Below are 21,012 nucleotides of genomic sequence, written 5' to 3'. Positions count from 1 at the left end.
CAGGCCCTTCAGCGCAAACTGGTCCATACTAACCATGGTGCCCACTCAGCTACTTCCCATTGTCCGAATTTGGACCATATCCTTCTAAACTCTTCCCATCTCTCTACCTATCCAAATGGTTTTATTAAAATATCGCTATTGTACCTGCTTCAATCACTTTCTCCATCAGCCCTTTCCACATACGCACCACTCTGTGTGTGAAGAAGTTACCCCTTAGGTTCTTCCTAAACCTTTTCCCTCTCACCTTCAACCTGCACCTTCTAGTTTTCAATTCCCCATCCCTGGGAAAAAGACTAAATGCATTTATCTGATCTATGTCCCTCATGATTAAAAACATCTGTACCCCAGTGTTATACAGTGACAGACCAGTCCCCACCGGTACTGTGCCCCAGTGTTATAAAGGTCAAACTGAAATATTAACTCTTCTCCTATTTTACTGACATTGTCAGATGCGTTGAGTGGTTGTAGAGCCATACAGCATAGAAACAGGCCCTTTGGCCCACCATATCTGTACTGACCAACAAACGCCAATCTACACTAATCCCACTTACTTGGTGGGGGCCTTCGTAGCCCTGACATTTTAAGTGCCCATCCACATGCTACTTAATGTTGTGATGGTACCCGTCCCCACCACCTTCTCAGGCAGTACGCTCCAGATTTCTAATACCCTGTAGGTGAAAAAATTTTCCTCTTAACCACTTACCAATCAGTTTTAAAGTTACGCCCTCTGGTTTTAGATACAAAGATTCTCGATGAACCCTGTGTATGCCTCTCATAATTTTGTACACCTCCATTTCCCCTTCAGCTGCCTCTGCTCCAAGGAAGATAAATCTAGCCTATCCAGTCGATCCTCATAACTGAGATTTTCCATCGCAGGCAACATCCTGCTGAATCTCCTCTGCACACTCTCCAGTGTAAAAACATCCTTCCAATAGCGTGGCAATCAGAACTGCACACGGTATTCCCCCTGTGGCCGAAGCAACGTTTTATAAAATTCTAACAAGACTTCCTCGATCCTTTATGCCCAGCATTTTCTGCTTTTATTTCAGTGTTCGTAAATCTGATTCTGTGCTGGCCTCAGGTGAATTTCAAAACCACAAGTGCCTCTGTTGATGTGAAGGCCACTCAGACTGATCGCGCCATCCTGTTCCTGTGCTATGCTACTCCTGAGATTTCACAGGGATTCAACATTCCACTTTGCCTTTCCCATTCTTAACCTCTTGCTGTAACGTCGAGTGTTCTGCTTGGTTTGAAGTCAGGCGACACCAGGTTATAGTCCAACAGGTTTATTTGAAATCACAAGCTTTCTAAGCACTGCCCCTTCATTGGGTGAAGTACAAAAGAGGCACACAGGCACAGAATTTACAGCAGAGAGATCAAAAGATTGAGGCAGAATAAAGTGGATTATAGCTCATCCCTTCACTTGCTGTTCAGCGGTTGACGCACTTCTGATCACCTGCACAGACTTACTATTCAAACTGTCGATACTCCACTCACAACGTTCGTATGATCTTTTGATCTCTCTGCTATAAATCTGTCCCTGCGTCCGTCTCTGCACTTCACCTTACAAAGGGGCAGTGCTGCAAAAGCTTGTGATTTCAAATAAACCTGTTGGACTGTATCCTGGTGTCATGTGATTTCTGACCTTGTCCACCCCAGTCCAACACTGGCACCTCCACATCAGATCTTCCAGTTGACTGCAGTTTTTAAATCTCACCATTTTGAATGCCTAAATATCTTTGCTCTTCCACATTATCCAGCCATCCCTCCATGAAAAGGACACTTTTGAATAAAGTGGTACCACATCAGACTGAATAAATTCTAACAACCTTTACCATCTCACTGTCCTATCAGTGTCTCCGCAGCAGCTTGTAACTCTCCTACTTTGTTGCCAGTTGGATGATCTGGTTTGCACACCTTCTGACCCAGATTGTAAATGGCCACACACATAAATCTGGCACAGGACTGAACACTGTACAACATATCTCTCTCTCTCTCTCTCTCTCTCACACACACACACACACACACACACACACTCTCCCTCACCAATGCTCCCGAGGTCAGAAACTGTGAAAGAGCAAGGCCCCTCTCTCATGGCCTCCAGCATGAAAAGCTCGACTTCCTCAGTCTCATACCTGTCTCCATTTGTCCAGACTGGCTGGCCTGGAATGGAAGGTACTTGAAGAGGTTGATATCAGGAAATGGGAGGAATCCAGCAAACAGAGGCATCACTTCCATGTGCACTTTGTGAGTGGCACGAGCTGCCACTGGCATGGAAATTACTCCCGAGCTCTTACCACACACTGCCCAGTTACTGCTGTTGTCGACAACTGCAAAGGAAAATAGGCATTTTAAAGTTCTAATCAGCTGGAATAATCAACACCATGGCATTTGGCCACCATAAGTCATGTTGACAAAGCCCAAATCATTTCATAACAATATTTCTGCTGTAAACTCCCTGGAAAGCTCCCTTTATTGTCCCAGGACAGGGCCAGCACGCAGATCGACACAGAGTAAAGCTCCCTTTACACTGTTCCCGTCAAATCAAACACTTCCAGGACAGCGACAGAACAGGGTTAGAGACAGAGTAAAGCACCCACTGCACTGTCCCCCATCAAACACTCCTAGGACAGAGATAACACAGAGTTAGATACAGAGTAAAGTTCTCTCTACACTCTCTAGAGGTGAGAGAGCCAAATCAGCTCCTGTTGAATTTGGAAGTAGTGTTAAATGTTGAGCCCCCTCGGAGTAGACTGACAGCAACTGCCAGATGGGGTTTATTTTATTTCAAATACAGTAGCTTATAGGTTCAAAGAAGAGACAATTGAAAATGCAGAGACAGAGAGTCAACACGGCTGGATGGTGATGACAAGTGGTGTCCCGCAGGGTTCAGTGTTGGGGCCACAGCTGTTCACCTTGTACATTAATAATCTGGATGAAGGGACTGGGGGCATTCTGGCGAAGTTTGCCGATGATATGAAGATAGGTGGACAGGCAGGTAGTACTGAAGAGGTGGAGAGGCTGCAGAAAGGTTAAGACAGTTTAGGAGAGTGGTCCAGGAAATGACTGATGAAATTCAATGTGAGCAAATGTGAGGTTTTGCACTTTGGAAAAAAGAATACAGGTGTGGACTATTTTCTAAACGGTGAGAAAATTCGCAAATCAGAAGTGCAAAGGGATCTGGGAGTGTTGGTCCAGGATTCTCTAAAGGTTAACTTGCAGGTAGAGTCCGTAATTAAGAAAGCGAATGTAATGTTGTCGTTTATCTCAAGAGGGTTGGAATATAAAAGCAGTGATGTGCTTCTGAGGCTTTATAAAGCTCTAGTTGGCCCCAATTAGAATACTGTGTCCAGTTTTGGGCCCCACACTTCAGGAAGGACATACTAGCCCTGGAGCGTGTCCAGTGGAGATTCACACAGATGATCCCAGGAATGGTAGGTTTAACATATGATGAACGGCTAAGGATCCTGGGATTGTACTCATTAGAGTTTACAAGGTTGAGGGGAGATCTAATAGAAACTTACAAGATAATGTAACGTTTAGAAGGGGTGGACGCAAGGAAGTTGTTTCCGTTAGGTGGGGAGACTAGGACCCGTGGGCACAGCCTGAAAATTAGAGGGGGTAAATTTAAAACTGAAATGAGACGACACTTCTTCAGCCAGAGAGTGGTGGGCTTAAGAACATAAAACATTACAGCACAGTACAGGCCCTTCGGCCCTCGATGTTGTGCCGACCTGTCATACCAATCTCAAGCCCATCTAACCTACACTATTCCATGTACGTCCATATGCTTATCCAAAGACGACAAAATGTACCTAAAGTTGGCAAATCTACTACAGTTGCAGGCAAAGCGTTCCACTCCGTTACTACTCTGAGTAAAGAAACTACCTCTGACATCTGTCCTATATCTTTCACCCCTCAATTTAAAGCTATGTCGCCTTGTGCTCGCCATCGCCATCCTAGGAAAAAGGCTCTCCCTATCCACCCTATCTAACCCTCCGATTATTTTATGTTTCAATTAAGTCACCTCTCAACCTTCTTCTCTCCAATGAAAACAGCCTCAAGTCCCTCAGCCTTTCCTCGTAAGACCTTCCCTCCATACCAGGCAACATCCTAGTAAATATCCTCTGCACCCTTTCCAAAGCTTCCACATCCTTCTTATAATGCAGTGACCAGAACTGTACTCAATACTCCAAGTGCGGCTGCACCAGAGTTTTGTACAGCTTCACCATAACCTCTTGGTTCATGAGCTCGATCTCTCTATTAATAAAAGCTAAAACACTGTATGCCTTCTGAACAGCCCTGTCAACCTGGGTGGCAACTTTCAAGGATCTATGTACATGGACACCGAGATCTCTCTGCTCATCTACACTGCTAAGAATCTTACCATTAGCCCTGTACTTTGCCTTCTGGTTACTCCTACCAAAGTGCATCACCTCACACTTGTCTACATTAAACTCCATTTGTCACCTCTCAGCCCAGCTCTGCAGCTTATCTATGTCTCTGTAACCTACAGCATCCTTCGTCACTATCCACAACTCCACCGACCTTAGTGTTGTCAACAAATTTACTAACCCATCCTTCTACGCCCTCATCCAGGTCATTTATAAAAATGACAAACAGCAGTGGACCCAACACCAACCCTTGCGGTACACCACTAGTAACTGGTCTCCAGGATGAACATTTCCCATCAACCACCACCCTCTGTCTTCTTACAGCTAGCCAATTTCCGATCCAAACTGCTATATCTCCCACAATTCCATTCCTCCGCATTTTGTACAATAGCCTACTGTGGGGAACCTTATCGAACACCTTGCTGAAATCCATATACACTTGTGGAATTCATTGCCATGGAGTGCAGTGGAGGCCGGGACGTTGGATGCCTTCAAGGCAGAGATCGACAAATTCTTGATCTCAGAAGGAATCAAGGGCTACGGGGAAGAGTACAGGGAAGTGGAGTTGAAATGCCCATCAGCCATGATTTAAATGGCAGAGTGAACTTGATAGGCTGAATACCTTACTTCCACTCCTATGTCTTATGGTCTTATGGAAACACCTTACCTTCATACATCAGCTTGGTGGTACAATACCCATCACAGTCCACCAAAGATTCATCCTTATCCACCTCGGTGAGGTCAGACAGACGCATAATCGACACTTCCAGGTTGCACAGGGTTCCTGTTTTACACATCTCAGCTCCCAGAGGTGGGAAGATTTCAGCTTTAACATCATACAATGTCTAAGCAGAAGGAGAGAGCGTGGTTACGGCACAGTGGAGGCTCAGGGTGTTACAGCACAGAACAGGATCATAGTGGGAGGTGGTTTGTTTCTTGTGTCCACAGACTAGGACTGGGGGCTACTGACATAGATTAACATTTCACCTCCATCCCCTGCAATCAGAGCTAAGGAAACCTTCGAATCAAAGGGAATATTGGGAAAATCTCCGATTGTCTAGACTTTCATTAAACAATACTCATCTTGGTCTGTACAGTTCCTCAATGTGCAGTGATTTACAACCCAGGCTCATCCCTTACCCACAATCTCGTGAAGTCCCGGATTTTGTGATTTGGTTCAAAGACTTACACAGAAATTGTCCAGTTTAAGCTCGTAGGTGAACGGTTTAATCAAGCCCGGTTCCTGGCCTGTTAGCGGTGTGAAGGCCACACTGAATTGGCAGTGAAGAGAGGCTCCCAGATCCTGGCTCCACTTTAACTCCCACAGGAAGAACATGGCCTGTTTGCTGTAAATGTGCTGATACAATAAAACAGAGCAGATGTTGATCACGGTTCTTCAGCCAGAGGGTGGTGCATCTGAGGAACTTATTGCCTCGGAGGGCTGTGGAGGCCAAGTCACTGAGTTCATTAAAGACAGAGATAGAGAGGTTCTTGACCAGTAAGGGGATCAAGGGTTATGGGGAAAAGGCAGGAGAATGGGTTTGAGAAACATATCAGTCACAACCAAGTGACAGAGCAGACGCGATGTGACAAATGGCCTAATTCTGCTCCTATACCTTCTACATCCAACACCAGAGAAGGCCAACATTCAGAATTAAAACTGAAAGTGATGATGAAACTCAGAAACTCAGAGCATCCATGGTTCTGAAGAAGAGTCACTAGACGCGAAGCATTAACTCTGTTCCTCTATCCACAGATGCTGCAGACTTGCTGAGTTTCTCCAACATTCTCTTTGTTTGCTTCAGATCTCCAACATCCACAGGATTTTCTTTGCCAACATTAACAAAAAAAAATCAAAGAAACAGGAGCTAGAGTAGGCCATTCAGCCCCTCGAGACTGCTGCTCCATTCAGTGAGATTACAGCTGCCCCTTCCCACATTTTCTCTATTTCCCCTGATATCATTAGTTTCCAGAACCTGATAGAATTCTGTCTTGAATTTGCTCTGTGACCACAGAGGGCACTGGGGGAAGCTGAAAGATTCACCAGTCTCTCCCCACACACAGCTCAGCACCTTATTCATGCCACAGGATGGGCCTGAAAGGAGGTAAAGTCCTGGGCCCACGAGTATCCAGAGCAGAAGACTCATGCAGTGACAGGGACATAACAAGGTAGCAACTCAAATGTCACTCGGTTCTCTGTGTGATCCTTCAGAACAGAAGCTCAGTTCATCTCCCTCCTTTCACTCAGAGCTCAGAAATCTATTGGTCTCAGCTTGGAATATAGTCACCACCTCAGCATTTCTCTGGAACAGAGAAAAATCACAAAATCTCAACATCCAGAGAGAAGAAACAGCTCCTCACCATCACTGTGGAATGGCCAGCTGCTTCTTCCTAGTCTGGGAGCCCATGTTTAAGACGCTGCAGGGAGTGAAACTAGCCTCTCGGTACTGACTCCCCCAGAGCTGGGCACAGTTTAATTTAATCATTGCTCAAATCTCCTGGTAAAATAGGGCCATCCTCCTCAATAGCACTGATACCAAAGATCTGGACATGGAAATTTTTATTCAAACTCTTGGCTAGGAAATGGGGAGTGGGGGTAAAAAGCAATCAGCCAGTGTCACATTAAATGACAGAATAGGCACAATGGGCTGAATGGCCTACTCCTACATGATGCTGCATTTTGGAAAGGCAAATCAGGGCAGAACTTATACACTTAATGGTAAGATCCTGGGAGTGTTGCTGAACAGAGACCTTGCCGTGCAGGTTCATAGTTCCTTGAAAGTGGAGTCCCAGGTAGGCAGGGCAGTGAAGATAGTATTCGGGATGCCTACCTCTTTTGGTCAGTGCCTCGAGTACAGGAGTTGGGAGGTCATGTTGCAGCCGTACAGGACATTGGTTAGGGCACTTTTCAAATACTGCAGCAAGTTGTGGTCTCCCTGCTACAAGAAGGATGTTGTGAAACTAGAAAAGGTTCAGAAAAGATTGACAAGGATATTGCCAGGGTTGGAGGGTTTGAGTTCTAGGGAAAGGCTGAATATACGGGGGCTATTTTCCCTGGAGTGGCGGAGGCTGAGGGGTGATCTTAGTGAGGTTTATAGGATCATGAGGAGCATGGACAGAGTGAATAACCAAGGTCTTATCCCCAGGGTGGGTGAGTCCAAAACTAGAGGGGCATTGCTTTAAGGATGAGAGGGGAAAGACTTAAAAGGGATTAAAAGATTAAAAGGGCAACTTGTTCATGCAGAGGGTAGTGCGCATGGAGGCTGGTACAATTACAACATTTAAAAGGCTTCCAGATGGGTATATGAATAGGAAGGGTTCAGAGGGATATGGGCCAAATGCTGGCACATGGGACTAGATTAATTACGGAAAGTTGGACGGCATGGGCAAGTTCGGCCAAAGGGTCTGTTTCTGTGATACACAGCTGTATTATTCTACATTCCTACCGTAACCTTGCCCCATCCCTAACCGCGTCATTGAGTAATGAACTGGCCTGGTGGAGGATCATTGTCCCCCTCCACTAGACATGCTGCTGCAGAACCTTCAGCGTCCAGGGCCCTCAGTGATCACCAGGCTGGGCTCAAGTGGATTCAACCCACCCGTCCAGCCTCTCTCAGAATGCACTGTATCAGAGCAGTGAGAATGTGAGAAGGGCTCAGCGCATTAGACACAGGGACTGAGTAACATGGCCAGGTAATCACGAACTACCAACGATTCGCTGATAGTGAATCAGTAACTAGAGATCCATGAAAACAAGGTGTGGGGCTGAATGAACACAGCAGGCCCAGCAGCATCTCAGGAGCACAAAAGCTGATGTTTCAGATGAAGGGTCTAGGCCCAAAACGTCAGCTTTTGTGCTCCTGAGATGCTGCTGGGCCTGCTGTGTTCATCCAGGCTCACACTTTGTTATCCTGGATTCTCCAGCATCTGCAGTTCCCGTTATCTCTGATCACAACTAGAGATCCATCACTGGTTTGTGAGCCTGTAACTAGCGACCATCACGGTCAGTGAATCAGTAACTAGTGACTGATCACTACTCTGTGTTAATGATCTCAGCTGATGGCGATACTGGAGAGGATACAGCCTGGAGCAAATCAATAGTTACAATATGGTAATCATGGTGCTCAGTCACTGAACATACTCACATGAGGCTACTAATGTCCCTTTAGCGAAAGAACATCAACCCTACAGACACAAGGGTGGGAAAAAAAAACAAACTATCTGAAATGAACTAATTATAAATATCAGAAATGAACTTCCAACCTTTTAACTATATTCACTGACCAGTTCGGTTTTCTGTTGGCACAGCTGGGCCCAGTTTCTATCCAGAAACATGCACACCGTATTATTTCTTTGGGGAATGATGGCTCTCTGTAAATCGCCATCTTGATGTGGTGGAGCGGTCTGTGTATTCTGTTGATTCTGAGGCAATGCCATGAGGAGATTGAAGATACTGGTGTGACATCAAGGCTGCAGCAGTGGGAGATCACTGCCATCAAGTTGCCTTGCCATTAGAACAGGATCAAGCTTCCTTCAAGAACCAGGTGTCTGCTGATGTGCAACAGCAACTCTATATTAAAAAATATTCCACACAGGGGTCTAGAGAGGCTGAGCCCTCACATAAACATAACACAGACCTGCGGTGATTGGAGAGAGGTGATGGGGATAGCATTGAGAGATCTGGGAGTCTCTAGCTCCTGGTCGGCAGTGGAGATTGGCTTAGCAGCTCCCCTCTTGGAACTGGAACAGGTGTTGTTCTTGGCAGCTTCCATCACGACTGAGTAGCCCTCTTCAGTATCTACTCTGCTCAGCCCACATGGGGTAGGGGCGAATAAAGGTGCCCCAAAAAATAGTTTGTTCTATCACTAACCAAGTTGGAGAACCAGATCCAGCGGCTCAGCTACTTATGGTCTGAAAACCAAAGTCAAATGCAATCTCACAATGTACAAACTCTCATGGACAATGAGCAAAACTATCACTCAGAACAAAGAGCTGCCCTTGCTGCCCAGGAACTCCAACACTGATATTACTGCCTGGCAGTAGACTTGAACAGCAGGCGATAGGCAGCCGAGAGAAGAAGGTGGTGGTTACACCTTCTCCGGGAGAGGAAAACCAAAAGATCAACCTTGGACCCAGGGAACTGGATTCGATATCAAGAATGAGCTTGTTAACGGGCTCTCAGACACCTCTGTTGGCAGCAACAATCACCTCATGACTCTCCATCACAACCCATGAGGAACCAGCCTGCAATGGTGGTAAGTGCCCTTGCTCCAATCCTTGATGTCATTCATGAGTCCAAAGAAGGCTTTTCCTCCATGCTGCACACCAACATCCCTAAGCAAGAAAATGTTATCCTCCTTGGAGGCTTTAACACCAGGGTTGGAAAGGAGGCCCAATTCTGGAAAGGAACTACTGGATCAGGAGTCAGGAATTGTAACTCCAGCTGGATTTTGTGGCTCACTGCAGAATGCTAGTTAGTCATGGCAGTTCCACCAAAAAGACAAGTCCATTCCTCTTGGAGGCATCCACAATCAAAGGACTGGCATATGACCAATAACATCATCTATCCAAGACCTCAAGGATGTCCTCATTACCAAAGCAGTGACCAGTGCAGATGACTGTTCGACTGACCACCAGCTTATTCACTCCTCAATGTCCACCAAACACCACCAGAAGCAGCTACAGACAAAGAAACTGTTCAGAAAAAGGCACAGTGTTGACCAACGTCAAGAGCAGAGCAGGCTACTGTCCATCCAACAAAGTCTTCATCAAAATCTCCAAAGACTTCATTTTAATGGAGTGGAGGGAACTGGAAGGCAGCCATTCTCTCATGTTGTGAAGAAATCATTGGCTACAAGATCTGAAAACACCAAGTCTGGTTTGACAAGAATGACCAACTCATCTAAGACCTCATTGACAACAAGTGAAAAGCTCTCCATGGACAGCAGGACAGTGAAGCACAGAGGTGAACTCAACATAGAGTAAAGGTGGAATTACAAAGAACACCACGGGAAATCAAGAACCAACGGTGGACCCAGAATGCTAAGCAGCTGTAACTCCCTGCCGACACTCAGGGGTCCTTCAGTGCCACCTCAGCAATGTACAGACCCAACACCCTTTTCCTTAAAACTGGTGCAGGGTATAAATTAGATTAGATTAGATATTATTGTCACATGTAGCAGGGCAAGTTTCCGTTCAGCCCTCCATCAGGATCAACGGTGAAGCCCTCACTAATATGAAACATTCACCTTACTAAGTAAGATACCTCTCATCTAAGGCTGACATCAATGTGGAGATTCAAGTCATATCCAATCTGTCGCCTATAGATGCCCAAGGATGAAAGTCTTCAACGTCCATAACACCTGCGCTGATACCGAGATCCATGTAAGGCAGCATCCTTCCGACTCTTCTAAATGGCTCAGAAACTTGAATGTTGTATAGACAACCACCTCAAGGCCCTGGAGAAGTCCCAGTTTGTTGTTAACAGATTCTCTGCATCAGCTGGAAGGACAGCCATACTAACATCAGGGTTCTTGAGGCAGCAAACAGTACCAGTACCGAGTCCATGATCATCTGAAACCAACTCCGTTGGGCCAGCCTCACATTTAGGGTCCCTGCGTTCCAACTTCCAAAGCAAATCATCTTCACCCAGTTCAGGGCAGGCACTCAAATGAGAGGAGGACAAAGGAATGGTTTCAAAAACTCCCTGAAAGCTTCCCTCTAGAAATGGAACATGGATGTCACCATGTGAGAGATCCTTGCTCAGATGAAACTGACTTGTAGGAAGCTTCTGTACGAAAGGACGTAATTCTTCGAAAGCACCCAGCTGCAAGAGGAAGTACAGAAAAGGACCCAAAGAATGGAATACCAGGGATCACAAGGCCAAGGGCCAATTCCACCTCCCAGAAACACCTGCCAAATGCTTAGTTGGAGGAACAGGCTCATCACCACACAAGGTCCCACAGAGCCCAGGAGCAGTGGCACGGAATTTCCTCAGTGAATAATCGGACTCGTTAGTGAGTGATTGCCACTGCTGAGTTAATGAAGAAATAAAGCTAAATAAATTAAAATGCTATAATGGATAGAAAGGTTACTAACAGGTAAAGCACAATAGCCCATATTGTGGAAAATTACCACATACCACAGAGCATAGATATCCGAGAGCAGGAAACGTAGGACACAAAGAGTGAACTTTGCCCCTTTGATGAAGGAAAAGCAGGCTCAAGCATGTAATGTGGGGGGGGATAATGGGACCTGCAGATGCTGGAGAATTCCAAGATAAAATGTGGATTTGGATGAACACAGCAGGCCAAGCAGTATCTCAGGAGCACAAAAGCTGACGTTTCGGGCCTAGACCCTTCATCAGAGAGGGGGATGGGGTGAGGGAACTGGAATAAATAGGGAGAGAGGGGGAGGTGGACCGAAGGTGGACAGTAAAGAAGATAGGTGGGGAGAGTATAGGTGGGGAGGTAGGGAGGGGATAGGTCAGTCTGGGGAAGACGGACAGGTCAAGGAGGTGGGATGAGGTTAGTAGGTAGATGGGGGTGCGGCTTGATTTGGGAGGAAGGGATGGGTGAGAGGAAGAACAGTTTAGGGAGGCAGAGACAGGTTGGACTGGTTTTGGGATGCAGTGGGTGGAGGGGAAGAGCTGGGCTGGTTTAGGGATGCAGTTGGGGAAGGAGAGATTTTGAAACTGGTGAAGTCCACATCGATACCATTAGGCTGCAGGGTTCCCAAGCGGAATATGAGTTGCTGTTCCTGCAACCTTCGGGTGGCATCATTGTGGCAGTGCAGGAGGCCCATGATGGACATGTCATCTAGAGAATGGGAGGGGGAGTGGAAATGGTTTGCGACTGGGAGGTGCAGTTGTTTGTTGCGAATGAGCGGGGGTGTTCTGCAAAGCAGTCTCCAAGCTTCCGCTTGGTTTCCCCAATGTAGAGGTAGCCACACCGGGTACAGTGGATGCAGTATACCACATTGGCAGATGTGCAGGTGAACCTCTGCTTAATGTGGAATGTCATCTTGGGGCCTGGGATAGGGGTGAGGGAGGAGGTGTGGGGACAAGTGTAGCATTTCCTGCGGTTGCAGGGGAAGGTGCCGGGTGTGGTGGGATGTGCGGGAGTGGAATGTCTTATCGTGGGAGCAGATGCGGCGGAGGCGGAGGAATTGGGAATAGGGGATGGAATTTTTGCAGGAGGGTGGGTGGGAGGAGGTGTATTCTAGGTAGCTGTGGGAGTCGGTGGGCTTGAAATGGACATCAGTTACAAGCTGGTTGCCTGAGATGGAGACAGAGGTCCAGGAAGGTGAGGGATGTGCTGGAGATGGCCCTGGTGAACTGAAGGTTGGGGTGGAAGGTGTTGGTGAAGTGGATGAACTGTTCGAGCTCCTCTGGGGAGCAAGAGGCGGCGCCGATACAGTCATCAATGTACCGGAGGAAGAGGTGGGGTTTGGGGCCTGTGTAGGTGCGGAAGAGGGGCTCTTCCACGTGACCTACAAAGAGGCAGGCATAGCTGGGGCCCATGCGGGTGCCCATGGCCACCCCCTTAGTCTGTAGGAAGTGGGAGGAGTCAAAAGAGAAGTTGTTGAGGGTGAGGACGAGTTCAGCTAGGCGGATGAGAGTGTCGGTGGAGGGGGACTGGTCGGGCCTGCGGGACAGGAAGAAGCGGAGGGCCTTGAGGCCATCTGCATGCGGAATGCAGGTGTATAGGGACTGGACGTCCATGGTGAATATGAGGTATTGGGGGCCAGGGAATTGGAAGTCCTGGGAGGAGGTGGAGGGCGTGGGTGGTGTCACGGACGTAGGTGGGGAGTTCCTGGACCAAAGGGGAGAAAATGGAGTCCAGATAGGTGGAGATGGAGTTCGGTGGGGCAGGAGCAGGCTGAGACGATGGGTCGACCAGGGCAGGCAGGTTTGTGGATTTTGGGAAGGAGATAGAAACGGGCCGTGCGGGGTTGGGGAACAATGAGGTTGGAGGCTGTGGGTGGGAGGTCAGCATGTAATGTGCTGACATTACTGTGTCCAATTTTGGGCTCCACACCTCAGGAAGGACATACTAATAGAAACTTACAAGATAACGTATGGTTTAGAAGGGGTGGATGCGAGGAAGTTGTTTCCGTTAGGCGGGGAGACTCAGAGCCGTGGGCACAGCCTTAAAATTAGAGGGGGTAAATTTAAAACTGAAATGAGATGACATTTCTTCAGCCAGAGAGTGGTGGGCTTGTGGAATTCATTGCCACGGAGTGCAGTGGAGGCCGGCACGTTGGATGCCTTCAAGGCTGAGATCGTCAAATTCTTGATCTCACAGGAAATCAAGGGCGATGGGGAGAGTGCAGGGAAGTGGAGTTGAAATGCCCAGCCATGATTTAAATGGCCGAGTGGACTTGATGGGCCGAATGGCCTTACTTCCACTCCTATGTCTTATGGTCTTATGGACATAAGGTGCAATTGAGCACATAGTACTTCCAAAGATAGTGGGATCTTCTCAATGTTTCAAGTCAGAACTCAAAACCCTGTCAATACCCATCAATAAACCTTTTATAGAGGACCAGGACAGTGACCACAGTCACTCTCAGGTCAAGTTTGTGAAATCAGGGGTCAGATTTGCACCCTCTGAGCAACCAGGGCATTCCATGCCATTTACTGAGAGCTAATAAGAAATTTTGGCACCTAGACTATAATGTTCAGAAAATATGTTAATTCTCCTTGCTTTCAGGAAGCATGGATTTAGTTTTGAATAAGGAAGTTTATATTTTGTTTTAAGATTGTGCTGCCTGTATTAAACATTTAGTTAGGAGTTAGAACATGTGACAAGGTTAGGTGATAGGGTTAATCATCCACCCAGAATGCAGTTTGTAACTGTGATTTGTAGATACAAATTACAGCTATTTGTAACTCAGTGGGAGTCTTTGACAGGCTCCCCACATTCACATGAATAAACCATTTGTATCGTCACCTTGGATGGCTAATTGTTTCAACAGTTATTTAAAAAACTGTCTATTTAACTCCAGAGAACCTCAAACCATCTTGACCTTATAGATCAACCTTCTCAAAACCATTCTTGGTCTCGCAAGGAATGGAGGGCTCCCAGGAGAGTGCGGGTAAGTGGAGTTGAAATGCCCATCAGCCATGATTAAATGGCAGATTGGACTTGATGGCCTACTTCCACTCCTATGTCTTATGGTCTTATCTGCAAACACAGTTTATTAACTTCAAAACAGAGTACTTAAACTCTTCTTCTTCTGCCTGTTGATTCTGGAATTTTGTCTTACTAACATTAAACCATTAATAACTTCTGTTCTCTTGCCATGACTGTTCTGCAGACTGCTAAACTGCAATTTTTCTTTAAAACAAGCTATTCCTCCCTGAATTACCCACTTCTATCTACATACTCACAGCTTCTGGGATGGTTCTAGATGCTGGTACAGTACAACATTTAAAAGACATTTAGACAAGTGCAGGAATAGGAAAGGTTTAGAGGGTTATGGGCCAAATAGAGGTAAATGGGATTAGTCTGGCAAACCTGGTTGGCATGGATGAGCTGGACCAAAGGGTCTGAGTTTATGACTGTAAGAAGTCCTGTACCTGTCCCTCTATGTCATAAGACCCTTCATAGATATGTAACAGCCAAATTTCTTTCTCTCTCAGACCTTGTTCCTAAATTTTATTCAATTGCATGTAAATAAAATTCTAGACAACTGTGCACCAAGCACACAACTTACAAAAATAACTAAAACTTTAGCCATCCCTGCTTAACACACAAAGAGAAATGCAAACCAAACATAAATCCACATAACAAGCTTCGAGTATGTAGATAGAAGTAGGTAATTCAGGAAGGAAAAGCCTGTAAAAGGAAGTGCAGTTTAGCAGTCTGCAGAACAGTCAGGGCAAGAGAACAGAAGTTATTAATTGTTTAATGTTAGTAAGACAAAATTCCAGAATCAACACTTCAGAAACTAAATTTCCAAATTTATATCAGTAACAAAAAAACATCATGAACATTCATCAAAAGTGAATCAGGAACTAGGGAAACCGATTAAGGTTTGTCACTAGTTAGTGAATCAGTAACAGAGGACACCATTGAGGAATACTACTAGTTAGTGAATCTGTTGTTAGGGATATTGTTTGATGATTATCACCGGTTAATGCATCAGCAACTGGGATACTGGTTGAGGTTACCACTGGAAGAATGAAGATGAGAGTTTGATGATGTTTTTAAACACAGTTATTGAAAGAGGCCTTGTTGCCTGAGGGTAATAGAGATACCGCGCTTCATTTCAAGGGCCACTGGATAAGGAGTACAATGGTTAGAAAGGAATGTGGGAGAGGATCAAGAAAACGGAAGTGGAAGGCACAGCTCCAGGTCAAACCTAGCCAGAGCAGGGATAGTAGACTGAATGGCCTTCTCCAGTGTTGAAATGACAATGAGGTTACAGGCTTGGGACGCTGAGGGAAAGAGGCTCTGTTTGGGGTCAGTGGAGGATGGGACTTGTCCCTTGGTAAATCAAACGCCAACATTATTCTGCATCTTCTATCTAGGGGAACATAGTGGGAAACCAGAGAGTTCCAACCTCAGTTAAAAGGGTAAATCTTCTTACACAGTCTGTAGGAAACTTACCTGCTGTTTGAGACAATTCAATGACACTAAGGTCAGGTCTGAGTACTTAGTGACTTCTTCCAGCTGAGGGTCAAATAACTGGAACCCAATTTCAGACAGATTGTGAACACACACTTGCAGATACTTCCTACACAGTAAACAAGAGTGAGAAGGAGATGTATTGAGTAGAGGAGACCCATGGGAACAGATCAAACATTCAGCATATCCAGCAACACGAATTTGACTGTACCGAGTCTGTGTTGTTCCATTATATAGCAATTCACAGCCTACTGAAACGAAAAGATTTTCCTCATCTCTGTCTTAAATTGAGGCTATGTCCTCTGGTCCTAGACACTCCCTCAAGGGGAAACCACCTTTCTACACCTAGTCCCCTTGAAATTTCACCTCATCAGAAAATCCCTCCCGACTTGGGGCCAGCTGAGTGAACTGAACTTCTCTGGGCTGTCTCAAATTCCAGTATATCTTTTCTTAGATAAGGGGCCCAAAACTGGCCACAGTATGGGGTCCAGTGACCCTTCCTCAACTGTTCCCAGTTTTCCCAGCAATTTCTTGGATTCTAGCTTTTTTAATTCATGCACGACGACTCTCAAATTACTCTGTTCTGTAGCTTTCTGTAGTCTTTCTCCATTTAAATAATATTCAGCTCTTGTCCTCTTCCTGCCAAAGTGCATAACCTTACATTTCCCCACATTATATTCCATCTACCAAGTATTTACCTACCTAATTGCTTCACCAGTCTATAAACCCTCTGCAGACTCTACGGTCCTCACCACTTATCTTCCCACCTACTTCTGTGTCATCCCAAAACTTGGATACAGTTCGTTTACTTCCCTCATCCAAGTTGTTATTATATATTGTAAATAATTGTGACCCTAGCACTGATCCCTGTGGCGTTCCACGAGTTACCAACAGTTCCCCAACTGCTTATTCCAACTCTGCATCCTGTGAGTTAGCCAGTCCTCTATCCATGTTAATTTACAAGCCCTAGCTCCGACTACAACTAATCCCCAATCTCTTTACTCCCTTTCCCCACTCATACTCATTCCCGTCTTTGGAAAGGTTCATTAAGGCGGGGGGGCGGGGCTTTACCTTCGGCCCGATGATAGAAGCGAGTGCTTAGCATTGAACGGAATGTTGAAGGTCAGGGAGACCAGGGAAGAGTAAATGGACCATGGGCAGTCGACAGTGATCTGCATTTCCAAAACAGAGTACACACCGGCAGTTATCAACGTGATCACAACCTAGGGACAGACCACCAAAGACAGCACATTCTCCCGAACCCGACAGTCCCCTCCCCAAACTAACAAACCCCCACAAACCAACATCACACCACTGCTGAGCCAATACTCTCCTCCACCCACCCCCACCGACCCTCCCAAACCAAACGACAGTCCCCTTTAAGCCAACAACCCACACCAAAACTTAAACCTGAACTGACACCCACCCCGCCATTGCCCGGCCCACACCCACAACCCCCACCACATGTCAAAGCCACCCAGCCCCACACATACACTCCGACACCCCACACATGTCCATACAGAGTCCCCTCACCACACACAGCCCCGCTCCACACACACACACCCAACACAGCCACCCCCCACCCCCATATAGTGATGTCCGCTCTTCTCCTTTGCCACTGATTGACCTTTTGTTCAATGGAGGTCATACAAGGACCATCCACTTTAGTTTTCTCGAGTCCTTTGCGAATTGTCCTTGTTTCGGTGCTGGGTCTCTCCGAGTCTGGGGGGGTGGGCAGTGTGGATGGCAGGTGACAGATGACGCGTAATTCAAACTCTATCTGATGGTAGGCGGCAGCCAGTGGCAGAAATATACTGGTAATCTTTCCAGACGATTGGATGGATAACGGAGCCTCAGAGACTTTGTCTACATATTAAAAAAAAGTTTCTTTAAAACCAAATTATCACATGGTATGAGAGCTCGGAAATCTGATCACCACCTTGTCATTTAAATTGTTAACACAACAACATGTACACCCAGGAAATATATACAACACTGTCACAGCGTAAAGCCCTCCCTGTCTGTCGCTGTCAAACACTGCCAGGACAGGGATAGTACAGGGTTTGATCCAGAATAATGCTCGCTCCACACGGGCCCCATCAAACATTCCCAAGACAGGCGTAAAGTCATGGTTCACTATTTCCACCTCTCATGTTCTTAAAGTGCTTTGTTGTTATTTAATATTCTGTTCCTTGTTGTTACAAATGGAATTGGCACCAACAGTACATGCAGCTCAAAGCCTGATTGGGCAGCAAGTACACAGGTTTGGTCTGTTAGATATTGCCCGAGTATAACTCTGACAGACAAATGTCTCCCAGCTTCTCTCTCTGAGGATTCGATCAGTGTCTCACTCACCCCCAGTATTGGTCGAGACCGTAGCAGTGCTGCTGGCTGAGTGCAGAATTGGCAGTGTGTCAGTGATACTGAGCTGCAGTGCATCTCCATTCTTTACACAGTAATGCCCTGTCTGAATGGTGAACTTCACTTGTTGAGAAATACCCGCTAGGAGGCTGTCTGAATAAAAAGAGAGACAGATAACTATTATGCAGCACAGGGGCATTCAACAATAGCGGATTGCCACAACTCCACGTGATGATCATATCACCCCAGATTCACATGCAGCCCATACATTTAAACAAGTCAGATGGTTGACAGCTCAAATCTCATTCAAGAGAGGACAGCACAGAATTCTGGTTGACTGCACAATGCAATATTGAAAGAATGCTGCAGTATCAGAAGGTCTGTATGGAGGGAGTACATCTCTCTCAAGAGAATATTGACACCTTCCCTCTGTTTGAGTGAAAATGCTCTGCCCTTGGAGACCCCTCTCCCTGCGATGACCCTTCTCCCCGAACAGCAGTCACAGTCAGACCAATGCAAGATATACAACAGCCTTTTCACACAGGTACTTGAGTCGAGAAAAGCAGTCTTGCTGCAATTGTATAGCGCCCCGGTGTGGCTGCACCTGGAGTATGATGGACAGTTTTGGTTTCCTTATCAAGTCCAGCAGAGGTTCATCAAATCAATTCCTGGAATAGTAGGGCTGTCCGATGAGAAGAGGTTGAGAAAATTGGGTAACAAAGTGTGGAGCTGGATGAACACAGCAGGCCAAGCAGTATCTCAGGAGCAAAAAAGCTGACGTTTCAGGCCTAGACCCGTCATCAGAGATGGTCAGCTTTTGTGTTCCTAAGATGCTGCTTGGCCTGCTGTGTTCATCCAGCTCCACACTTCGTTATCTGGGATTCTCCAGCATCTGCAATTCCCATTATCTCTGAGAAAACTGGGTGTATGCTCCCTTTAGCCACTCACAGGGCATGATAGGGTGGATAGAATATAGAACAGGCCCTTTGGCCCACTACGTTCGTGCTGACCATGATGTCACTCTAAACCAATTCCACCAACCTGCTCACGGGCCATACCCTTCTATTCCCTATCTTTTCATGAGACTGGCTAAATGCCTCTTAAACTTAACTAACATTTCTGCTTCCACCACCTCCCCTGGCAGTGTGTGTCAGGCTCCTAATACTGCCTGTGTAAAAAAAAACTTGCTTCACACATCTCCTTTAAACTTTCTCCCTCTCACCTTAAACCTATGGTCCCCAGTGCTTCACAGTTCCACTCCAGGAAAACAAAAACTCTAACAATGCACCCTGTCCATGCCTCTCAGAATTTGATACGCTTTTATCAAGGCAACCCTCAGCCTCTGACACTCTAGCAAAAGCAATGCAGGTTTGTCCAACCTCTGCTTATATCTAATACTCTCCAATCCAGGCAACATTCCGGTAAACCTCTTCTGAATCCTCTCCAAAGCCTCCACATCCTTCCTACTGTGTGGTGAGCAGACTGCACACAGTACTCCAAATGTGGCCTGACTCAAGTCTGGTACAGCTGCAACGTGCCATTATGTGGAATATGTCCAGTGGATAGAGCATTTGTAATCTGTGGGCAGAAAGGGGCTAACTTTACCCCGAGATAAAGACTGAGACAAGAAGAAATTTCTTCACTCTGTGGTTGGTGAATCCTTGGGTTTCTCAGCCTCAGGGGAGCTTCAGAAGATCAGTCAAGGGGCAGGTTCAAGAGAGATCATCAGATTGCTGCTCAGTTGTGACGGAGCTGAATATCAGAGTAGGCTCGATGGCATGAATAGTCTACTCACGTTCCTGTTTCAATTGAATTCTAAAGAACTCACCGGTCATTGGCTCTACTTTGAGCTGAGGTTCCTGAGAGTATGCTTCGTATTGAACGATTGGATAGATGTGAGGAAGAGTGAACTGTACTATCCCGAGAGAGGCAGAGAGCTGGCGCAGGGTGTAAATCCCAGCTTCCTTAGCCTGAACAAAGAAATAACACTGAATGAGGCTACACCAAATCACAGCAACATCCTCCCAACTATGTAGTACTGCAATCTGAAGGCTCTAAATCTCATTGGGGTACGGGGGGTCTCTCTCACACACACACACACCCCCTCACTGGGGTACGGGGTCTCTCACACACACACACACACTGGGGTACGGGGTCTCTCACACTCACACACTGGGGTACGGGGTCTCTCACACTCACACTCACACACTGGGGTACGGGGTCTCTCACACTCACACACACACACTGGGGTACGGGGTCTCTCACACACACACACACACTAGGGTACGGGGTCTCTCACAAACACACACACACACACACTGGGGTACGGGGTCTCTCACACTCACACATTGGGGTACGGGGTCTCTCACAAACACACTCACACTCACACACTGGGGTACGGGGTCTCTCACACACACACACACTGGGGTACGGGGTCTCACACACACACACACTGGGGTACGGGGTCTCTCACACACACACACACTGGGGTACGGGGTCTCTCACACACACACACACACACACACACACACTGGGGTACGGGGTCTCTCTCACACACACACACACTGGGGTACGGGGTCTCTCACACACACTGGGGTACGGGGTGTCACACACACACACACACA

The 21,012-nt window shown here is 46.6% G+C and overlaps 1 protein-coding gene across 2 annotated transcripts in view; it reads right to left on the bottom strand.

Moving 5' to 3' along the window:
* Window positions 1–21,012, bottom strand: part of trappc10 (trafficking protein particle complex subunit 10) — a 124,562-nt gene that overhangs the window by 2,363 nt on the left and 101,187 nt on the right. The window contains exons 15-22 of one of the 2 annotated variants that reach the window (XM_059650075.1): window positions 20,217–20,358; window positions 18,383–18,541; window positions 17,655–17,893; window positions 17,099–17,199; window positions 16,010–16,136; window positions 5,584–5,751; window positions 5,062–5,239; window positions 2,136–2,330 (exon numbers count right to left, since the gene is read on the bottom strand). In XM_059650075.1, the coding sequence (XP_059506058.1) occupies window positions 2,136–2,330; window positions 5,062–5,239; window positions 5,584–5,751; window positions 16,010–16,136; window positions 17,099–17,199; window positions 17,655–17,893; window positions 18,383–18,541; window positions 20,217–20,358 (1,309 nt within the window). The remainder of the gene's footprint in view (window positions 1–2,135; window positions 2,331–5,061; window positions 5,240–5,583; window positions 5,752–16,009; window positions 16,137–17,098; window positions 17,200–17,654; window positions 17,894–18,382; window positions 18,542–20,216; window positions 20,359–21,012) is intronic. The other variant, XM_059650076.1, reaches the window with a different exon arrangement.

Source organism: Stegostoma tigrinum, chromosome 12 (assembly GCF_030684315.1).
Source record: "Stegostoma tigrinum isolate sSteTig4 chromosome 12, sSteTig4.hap1, whole genome shotgun sequence".
In the NCBI taxonomy this organism is placed as follows: domain Eukaryota; kingdom Metazoa; phylum Chordata; class Chondrichthyes; order Orectolobiformes; family Stegostomatidae; genus Stegostoma; species Stegostoma tigrinum.
The sequence above is the reverse complement of the archived record's forward strand: the minus strand, read 5'-3'. Positions and strand labels throughout refer to the sequence as shown.